Source organism: Eupeodes corollae, chromosome 2 (genome assembly GCF_945859685.1).
Source record: "Eupeodes corollae chromosome 2, idEupCoro1.1, whole genome shotgun sequence".
In the NCBI taxonomy this organism is placed as follows: Eukaryota; Metazoa; Arthropoda; class Insecta; order Diptera; family Syrphidae; genus Eupeodes; species Eupeodes corollae.
Window position 1 is genome coordinate 127,357,155 of NC_079148.1, and position 9,712 is coordinate 127,366,866.

General features: G+C 32.1%; 1 protein-coding gene across 1 annotated transcript in view; it reads left to right on the forward strand.

Moving 5' to 3' along the window:
- Nucleotides 1-8,518, forward strand: part of LOC129944118 (integral membrane protein GPR155) — a 61,351-nt gene extending 52,833 nt beyond the window's left edge. The window contains exons 2-13 of the mRNA XM_056053311.1: nt 4,066-4,355; nt 4,426-4,885; nt 4,948-5,113; nt 5,173-5,412; nt 5,479-5,670; nt 5,732-5,885; nt 6,205-6,297; nt 6,356-6,647; nt 6,704-6,911; nt 6,975-7,150; nt 7,220-7,345; nt 7,413-8,518. Of these exons, the coding sequence (XP_055909286.1) occupies nt 4,066-4,355; nt 4,426-4,885; nt 4,948-5,113; nt 5,173-5,412; nt 5,479-5,670; nt 5,732-5,885; nt 6,205-6,297; nt 6,356-6,647; nt 6,704-6,911; nt 6,975-7,150; nt 7,220-7,345; nt 7,413-7,614 (2,599 nt within the window). The 3' untranslated portion in view covers nt 7,615-8,518. The remainder of the gene's footprint in view (nt 1-4,065; nt 4,356-4,425; nt 4,886-4,947; nt 5,114-5,172; nt 5,413-5,478; nt 5,671-5,731; nt 5,886-6,204; nt 6,298-6,355; nt 6,648-6,703; nt 6,912-6,974; nt 7,151-7,219; nt 7,346-7,412) is intronic.
- The last annotated feature ends 1,194 nt before the right edge of the window (nt 8,519-9,712 follow it).

The window sequence follows — 9,712 nt, forward strand, 5'->3', positions numbered from 1 at the left end:
TTTACCAATAAAAGTTGTAACTATAATTTATTTAATAATTTAATTTGTTATTACTTTTGTCGCTTTTCACTCATTTTTTTTATGTCGCAACAAAAAATCTAGACAACTACTTCGAATAAAAAAAAAACTGCGATTTTTTCAAAGTCACCAAGAATTACAGTTCGACCGATTATGACAGATAAAGGCGAGCATTCACCAATTGTAATAGAACAACATTTCAATTCGCCAAATTTTTGAAGTTTAAGGCGAACGTGAACTTGGCGAATCGCAAACAATAATGCGAAATAGTCACATTCGCTTATTTTTTAGGCGACTCGCAAGTGATAATACGGCCCTAAGTCAACTATATCCTTTAAAAAACTTTTGTTTTGTTTATGGAAATATACTTAACTTTCCAAACCACGAAATAAGTTAGTTCCAGATTTCATAATGGTTCTGTGAACTTTACCAGAGCAGAAACCTAACATTTTGCAACAAGTTGCAAGAAAATTTGCAATTGAATTATTTTTGATTGATAACCAGAAATTAAAAACTATAAGTTTTAAAGAAACCGGCCCAATGATAAAACTCATCTTATGTTAGGACTAATCCTGGTTACACAGTTATAAATAAACTTAACCTTTAAACTTGATGGTAGGTGTCAGATACCCTCCAGACGTCTTTTGATCATATAATAGCAAATGTCATTCCGCGTAAATTGTACAACTAAACACAAAACACATTCGATACTTTGTGCAATTAAACAGGGAAATTAAAGATGCCCATATTTATTTATAATTGGAAAACAAAATGATGGCAGTCGTCATAATATCCATAGCTTTTAAATTGTACCTATACAATAATTGCAATCACATGAAGGTACGAGTATTATGGTGTTACTATAATTTAAAATGAATTTATCTCTTATTGGGAATACAATAATTTCATAGTATGTACGTAGCTTAAAATTATATGTAGATTTTTCTAAATTAGATCATCTCAAGATATGTCACTGCAATTAAAAAAGCCATCTTATAGTTATATTCAAATAAATGTACCAACCTATCAATCTAGTTTGGGGCCGATAAGTGCGCCACAATATTTATTGTGTGATTAAGTTGAAATTTATAGCATGATAAAATAGTTAATTATCTTTCAACTTGTTATTAGTTTGCTAGAAAATTAATTATATTAAATTAAAATTTAATTGTTGTATGAACAAATAAATGTTTACTTTTCAACAATGTAAGGAATGTTGTGTTTATAAAACGTCCAAGAATTGATAGAAGATGTTAACATTTGATAACCCGCGGGAATTTTTTGACTGTCAAATAGAATTTGAAAGTGTTGGGGTTTTCCATGGGTAAATTAAATCACTTTATTTTTGATCTAGTAATCATTTTTGTTGAGAGATTTTTCCCTTCTCACACCAGCATGTTGTAAAATATGTTCACAAATATCGCAAAAGTTGATACATCAAACTTTTCTCTACTTCTAAAGTGCTTAAAACGATAACAAATTTGGATGAACATTTGACAGCTACACTGACACTATTTCGAGCTACAAGAAAAAATACCGACACAATGGGTGCATTCACAAAGCTAGTGACTACGTAGTCAAAATTCAACTAGCATTGTGAATGCAAAATTGCACTACAAAGCTAGTCAATCCGGAACTGTCATATTAATGACAAATACAAATATATATAAAATAAGAATCATTTGTGTTTTCAGAACTTTAAATAGTTTTTTTTTCTTTTTAAATTCAATAAAACCAAATAGAAGATATAATATGATTGATTTATATTTGTATTTAAATACCGAAAGATTCATTTATTTTTCATTTCTTGTGTCCTTACCGAGCAGCTGATTGTGAAACCTCAAAACCATTGTGCACTAACTTTGTAGCCGAAATCGTCGCAGGAGAAATTTCAACTACTTTTGTAGATAGATTTAGCTAACCAGAATCCTTTGACTACGTAGCCATTAGTTTTGTGAATGCGACCACCAGCTTTGTGAATGCGACCACTAGCTTTGTGAATGCGACCACTAGCGTTGTGAATGCGACCACTAGCTTTGTGAATGCGACCAATGCTAAAGAAAATAATTTTTAATTGTGTTCCATTGGTTGCGAATAAAATCATTTTTTTAAAAAAGGTTACATATTGAGCAGCCGCCATCATTTGACATTTGAAAAGTAAAAACTACGCCTTTACTAAAAATGGAATGATATATGATTTGACAACTCATTTCAATTGGTCGGGTTCAGACAATGGGCAGGTTCAGACGACATAAGAGACTTAATTTTAATGGAAAATTGACTGGAAAGTTAGTAAAGAAAAATCTTCCTAACTATTAAGTCAACAATACCTATGTATGTATATCAAAATGACAGTTGATCATTAGACTTGACTTGATAAGTAGACTTGACTTGATAGTTAGGAAGATTTTTCTTGACTAATTTTCCAGCCAACTTACCATCAAGGACTTCATTTGCAGTCAACTTCATTTGCAGTCAACTTCATTCTTTGAACGTAAATTTTGACCAAAGCAACTAGTTAGTTTTTCAAGTGTCATTAATTTGAATTCAGACTTTTATGTTAGAAACCTCTACTTAAGATCATAGTACAAAAAGTACCAACAAAATTATTGTCTACAAAGTACTCCTCAAGCAAGCTACAAGTCCATCACTATTTGTATTTTGTATTGCAAAGAAATATAAGTTATTTCTTTTCCTAATTGACAAGGAACCCTTTTACAGAAAGCATTAAATAAAGTTGTGCAGAAAATAAATAAATCACAGAGTAATAAAGTTCAGCTTTCAGTTGAATGAAAAAACATGACCAATTGTCATTTTGACATAAGTTGACTTGACTTGATAGTTAGGGAGATTTGTCTTGACTAACTTTCCAGTCAACTTTCCAATAAATATGCCTAAATTGGAATCAATTTTGTTTGCATCTGGCCAATCAAATGCTAGAAACTTGCCTTACTTGCAAGTCCCAAGGTTACAATTGTTCCGTAATATTGTTCAGTAATGTCGTTAAGATGGTTGAAGTCCTTGAGACATCTTAACAGTTGTATTTTATTTCTTTGAGAGTAAATTAATAAATTTCAGTTTCTACAAACTATTCTAACCAATTATGAATTAAAAAAAGTAGAATGGATTTTATGTGTATATTTCTATAAATCCTCATTTTCAAAAATGTTCTTCTTTAACAAAGATATAACCTACAGTATAAAAGAATTCACCTACTCCCTTGATTACAACTTTGTTATGCACGTCATATTAAATGCTTATCATATGAATAACTCAATTTAATAAAATTAAATAAATGCAACAGTAATTACAACTTCATTTCTATGGCTTTATAATATAACAATTAAATAATATCAAAACAAAATAAAAACCCAGAAGCATAACATTTCACCATAGTTTATAATTTTTCACTTTTAATATTTGCAATTAAGCTGTTTTTTTTTGTGTTTAATTTTTATTATTATTGTTGAATATGTTAAGAAAAAAAAATGTTAGGGCTTCAGCCACAGTGGCGTGAATAGCTGTCTAGAGGGTGTCGTATCACGTAAGGCATCATTCTTTGAAATTTTAATCGGTCCAACGTCTCATGCGATATATTATTAGACATTCTAAGTACATATGAACGAGTATATACGTTTTAACTTTGATTGTTTTCATTTATTTACAACAATCTAGCATTTTAATGAATAAAATATTGTAAAAGTTATTAAAGCTTAAGCAAAACAACTGAATATTCAAACATCTAACAAAAATTATATACTACGAACGAAATTAACAATGAGATTCTTAAGATAAAATAGTTTTATCTTATGAGCGTATAACCTTCATGACATGATTAAAATTGTATCCAGAGAAGAAGGAGGGTGCAAAGGTAGCCATTAAGATGTAAATTTAAATTGATGTATAAGCATCTAAGAAATATTTAATAAGTTAAACGTTTAATATGATTTCGAAAGCCTTAGAAGAGAAATACCTACAATATAAAACGTCATATAAGACTTTATATCATGAACAATGTAATTAATTTCATTTGGTTTTATTTTGCAGATACGTAGCTGGTCGATTGAAAATCATATCAAATGCTGAAACCAAAGGTCTGGGGACATTCGTGGGTACATTTGCCCTTCCATCGTTGATATTCCTGTCTCTGGTTGAACTTGACTGGAGGACTGTCAATTGGACGTTTCTTCTATCGATTCTCATTTCCAAATCGATAGTCTTTTTCGCTGTGATTGGAGTATCACTACTTGTCGCAAGGCCCCTTAACTATGGTCGTGCTGGGCTATTGGCAATCTTTTGCACCCAAAGTAATGACTTTGCAATTGGTTTTCCCATTGGTAAGCTCTCAACAATACTATCATCAGAAATCACATAACCAATACATTTTTTTTTATTTTTCTTTCCCAGTCAATGCTCTTTACAAGAAAGTTCATCCCGAATATGCAGCTTACCTATACCTTATGGCTCCTATATCGTTGGCCATTCTAAATCCTGTTGGCTATATCCTAATGGAAATCTCACAAAAAATCGACCAAAAAAATAAACTAGATGACAGCTTACCAGTGTGTCCAGCTGCACAGCAACCTCCGTCGGAGAATTGTTTGTTTGGTGAAAAAACAATGGTTGTCCTCAAGACATTTAAGTCCATATTTTTCAATCCAATGATATTGATGACACTGTTGGGTGTTATTGGAGGAGTTGCGTTTCCTGAAGGATTACCTGAAATTATTGCTGGAGTGTTGAGGGTATTGGGTAACTCTTTCTCGGCGACTGCTTTGTTTTTACTTGGCTTGAAGATTGTTGGACAAGGAACAACACTGAGGGGATCTGGTTTTCTAATTCCTGGCATTTTAATTATTGTTAAAATGTAAATTTTATTCTTTTTTGAAAAAAATAAAATATAAAATATTCCTCAATAATCTCTTCTAGCCTCGTGTTGCCACTTGTTGCACGCCAAACTGTCAACATCATGCAAGCTGGAGAAAACTTCAATGAAACTACGGAACTAAGCACTTTTGGATTTCTCTATGGGACCTTCCCAGCCGCACCTGGCGCCTTTGTAATAGCCACGCAATATAATATTGAAGTGGAATTGGTAAGTCTATATTTAAACTTATTCCAGGGGTTTTAACATTCTTCTAACAAAATATTTAGATTGCTAAAAGTATGGTAGCATGTACCTTCATCAGTGCTCCTTTGATGTTTATCTCAGCAAAAATGATTTCTCTGACTAACTTGAACCCAGCCGACTATCTCCATGAGTTAGATGAATTTTCTTTCGATATCAGTGTAACTGGGGTTATAGCATGTATTTGGATACTGCTTCTCTTGACTTTGACCAAAAAGGCTAGAAGAATGCCTCACAGGATTACTGTATGCTTAGTTCTTTCTCAGGTTAGATCTTGCAACTAATGATTTCCTAAACAAATCGATTAATTGAACTTATTTTGTCCCATCTAGCTTTTCTGCTGTGTCGGTGTTATTCTTTGGTCCAAATTAGATCATGTCAATAAATGGGTACTTTATGTTCAGTTCTTCATGTTTAACATTGGGGCGTATAGTAGCAGACTCTGGACTGCTATTCTAGCAATTAGTTTGCTCTTTTTGCAATGTCGAAGTTTATGCTTTGTTCTTAAGCTTTGGCCCTACATGGTTAGAAGAAACTCTTTTTTTTTTAAATATAAAACATTGTTAACGGCTGAATTCATTGCAGATAATGTTCGCATGGGGTGTACCTGGTATTATCTCTGGTCTTCTAATTGCTTTCGATGAAAACGTTTTCTCGGGTGGAAGACATAATCCAAGCTTTCAGTATGGAAATGCCCAAGCAGCGATCTCGGTATTTCTGCTAGTTATGTGTTTCATTGGTGAGTAACGAAAGTTATAAGCTCTTGTAGAAAGAAGAAATTATCAATGATGAAAAGACAACGTTCTGAAAAGTTATGATAATCTCACTTAATTCCCTTGAAATCCTAAGCCTTGAGTTCACGCAAATGTATATTAAACAAAACGCAAGTTAGTATGCATGTTTAATATTTGAAGTTTGTTTTGAATTCGGTGAGATTTCTAGGGATTGTGAGATTTTCAGTGATGACTAAGTTTTCAACCTGATCAATATCTTTAATGAGCTCCTCAAAATCTACTGGGGTTTTATAAAGTTTAATTTTGTTGTTTTACATTTTTTAGTTACTGTTGGATGTCTTGTTATGCACCAAAGATACAAGAGACGTTTTGAAAAATACTTGACTCTAGCCAGAGAACTGTCTAATCCTGACTCAGGTAAAAATGTTTAACATCTTCAAAAATTTTCGACGTGGTTAATGCTTTTCGTTTTTAGAACAATCCCATATAATTGGATCATCCATATCTACAGCAGATCTCTTGGCAAATGCAGCTGATCAAAGGAATTCAATTACGCGTCATAGAACTACCTCGCTTTCATCATCAGAAGATGAAGAAATAGTCAAAGCAGACGACAGTGGTTGTGGCGGTGGTGGAAGTGGCAATGGAAATTGTTGTTCTTCATCCACGAATCACACAACTGTCGTTGATATTGAAGATTTGATAAATCGTGCTCAAGGCAGCAAAGTTGAACTTCGAAATCACAGTCATGTATTTGATGATGATAGGTAAGTTAAACCTCAAAACTTCGGTCATCAAGTCAATACATTTTTGTTTGTCTTAGCAATTTTGGTGGAATTCGCGCAAGTATGTGCAGTCCATCATTTAGCTGTGCAGGACCGTCTCGCCAGAATTGTCAGGCAATCATTCAACAATACGAAGAACAAGCAAGAAAAGGATTGGAGCCAATAGAATTCCCCAAAGAAGGAGACGAACATCAGACCCTTAAGCATACTGTTCTACTTATAATCTTACTTTGTTCAATGTTTGTGGTAATTATTTTATGCTTAACCATTCTCTTAAGACTTAGATAATGGGTGATGGATTATTTTTAGAGCCTCGCGGTGTCAATATGGACTTTAGTGATGGAAGGTATGTCGGGAATTTATTTAGAACTCAGTTTTCTGGATGCATTTTTAAACTTTGGACAAAGTTTGATTGTACTTGCTGTCTTCATTACCGACAGCAGCGAATTACTTATTCCCCTCGGAAAATACTGGAGAAAGATGTGGTGAGTAAACACAACCATTAAAAAGAAGAATTGATTCTATAGAAGTTTTTTTTCCGTTTTTTTTGACAGGTATGGCGCTAATATGTTAACTCTACCTCATTGGGCTTCTGTGACTCCTGAGACAAAACACATATGCGAGCAGTTCCGTAATCATCATTTGGAGAATTGTAAAAAAGATATAGCCTCGGATAAGAGGTGAGTTTAATCATTTCGAAAATGAGTTTTAAACTAAATAACGTTTAATTTTGTTCTCTTTTTTAAGATGGCGAATTAAAGTCTACCACAAAGTATTCTATGGCAGTGATTTCGTTAACTGGCTAATTGAAGTTGGTCTGGCAAAGGATCGTTTGGAAGCTATTCACTATGCAAAGCATTTGGTAGATGGCCGTGTAATGCGACACATAAACAATGTCTATCACTTTGAAGACAGAAATCTTCTTTATACCTTCTGCAATCGAATGTAAAGAAAGCGTGCGATAATAATTATTATTATTTTTTTTAAATTATCTTTTGAACCAATGTGGTGCTGTGATTTTGTGATGGACATGCAATGAATTTGCGATAGCAACATAGTTTGATTAATTCTGTGTACACAGCCATCGCAGATAGTCTTAGTTTTGTGGCAGCTTTAATAATTCATTGGATGTCTTTATGATGTGTACATTTTATTTTATGTGAATTTTATTTAGATGTAATAGGCGTTTGAATTAATCAAGAATTCATCTCAAAAACCTTCTCGCAGAAGAATTTTTAAGTTAAACCAAAGAACTAGTTCTGCTCTGTTGAAAAGACAGATTTGTATGTAATATTGATTTTGGCCTATCCTCCTACCATTGAAAACTTACACAATTGATTATAACGTTTTTGATACTTTTCGAATGTATAATTTTAAAATTTCCCATAATTTATTTTGTTTTTAGTTAAATTTTAACTTTAATCTCATTTTAAGGATTAGTTTTTGAAAGTATGTACGAATCTAGAAAATAATTTTATTCTATTTTACTTTTATTGTTTATATTTCTTAAACTTTTTACTACTCAAAAAATGTATTTGGAAAGAAAAATGATAAAAAGATCAGATTTTGTTCATAAGTCATTATTTTTTTTAATAACTATACATAAAATAATGTATGTAGATAAAAACATAATAATAATATAAATAAACAATATGGTGCAACACTTTTTTAGGGACAATTGTAGAATATATATACCTACAGCGAATAATGTTTTTTATAATATGATAATAATAAATATATACAAACATATAAGCTTAAAATATAAAATTTAGATGCTTGTAAAGCAAATAAATACATTTACTGATGATATGATTAATAAATGTAAGATTTTTTGGTCACATTAGAAAATCAAATGGTCTACTGTGTTTTCTTTAATTTTCCAAAAAATATAGGGGAATATGGGGCACATGGTGCCTGCGGGCAAAAGATATGTCAGTAAGAAAATTGTCTTAAATGTCTTACGATCGTGTGAGCTCACAAATTTAGTCAGCCCAATTCTTAATATTTCCAGGGAAAACAATTCCCAGGGAGACTTGTTCTCCCGAGAGTAAAATTCTCCTATTCTGAATTCACCGGGAGACAGTTTTTTCCTTCGAACTCGGGAATGACAATTTTGTATGTTCGAAACAGCAGTTTCGAAGTATTTGACACAAGAATGTAAGTGTACAAACGTTTCAGAAAAGGAAAACAAACATTTTGAAATTGATATGTATGCATAAATAAATGCATATATATCTAAATTAAATTAGTTCAGTATTGCAGCAAGAATCTTGTTTAAAGAGGAGTTAAAAGAACATCAACGCCCAAGGGTTGTTAAAAGATCCTTGAGGGACAGTTCGAACCCTCTGCAGTTGCCTCAATGGTTGTAAGTACTTATTAATTTACAAAGATTTATTCTAAATTTGTATTTCTAGTTTCATTTAACAACTTGATTCTTAGGTTTCAAAAGTATTATAGAGTTAATAAGGTTGTCTTCAAGTATTTGCTGAATATTCTCTCTAGATCCTGTGATCCAGCTTAAAAAAGTTTTTCCATTCCGTTAGTGTTTTTCTTGGTGGTCCAAACGAATTCAGCTCATTTTCCACCATTTGCCAAAACAATGCCACCTCTTCCTTTTTTTCTTGTGGAAGTCACACAAAATATCGCGTTGAGCCTCCATCAAATTCAAAAGCATTTGAAGCTGACCCTTGTTTGTTGTTTTTAACGTTAACATATTTAAAATGTTATTAATTATTATTGCAATAAAAGAAAAACTTACATTTATTTTCGTAACTCTCCAGCTCAAGTGTCGGGAAAAAACTCGAGCCAAATGGATATGTATTTTCTCTTTTTTGACATTTAGAATAGCTCCCCGGAGTATTTTTTCCCATTTTCGAACTTGTTTAGAATAAGGGAAATCAAAAAGGGAACACAATATTGTCAATAACGCCATTGTCATCCATTTTAAGACAACTTATTAAATTTAATTTTTTCAAGCATCTGAAATTATATTCATTGGCATTTGAAATACATTTTCCGCACAAAAATTAAAAAAAAAACTTTTGTAC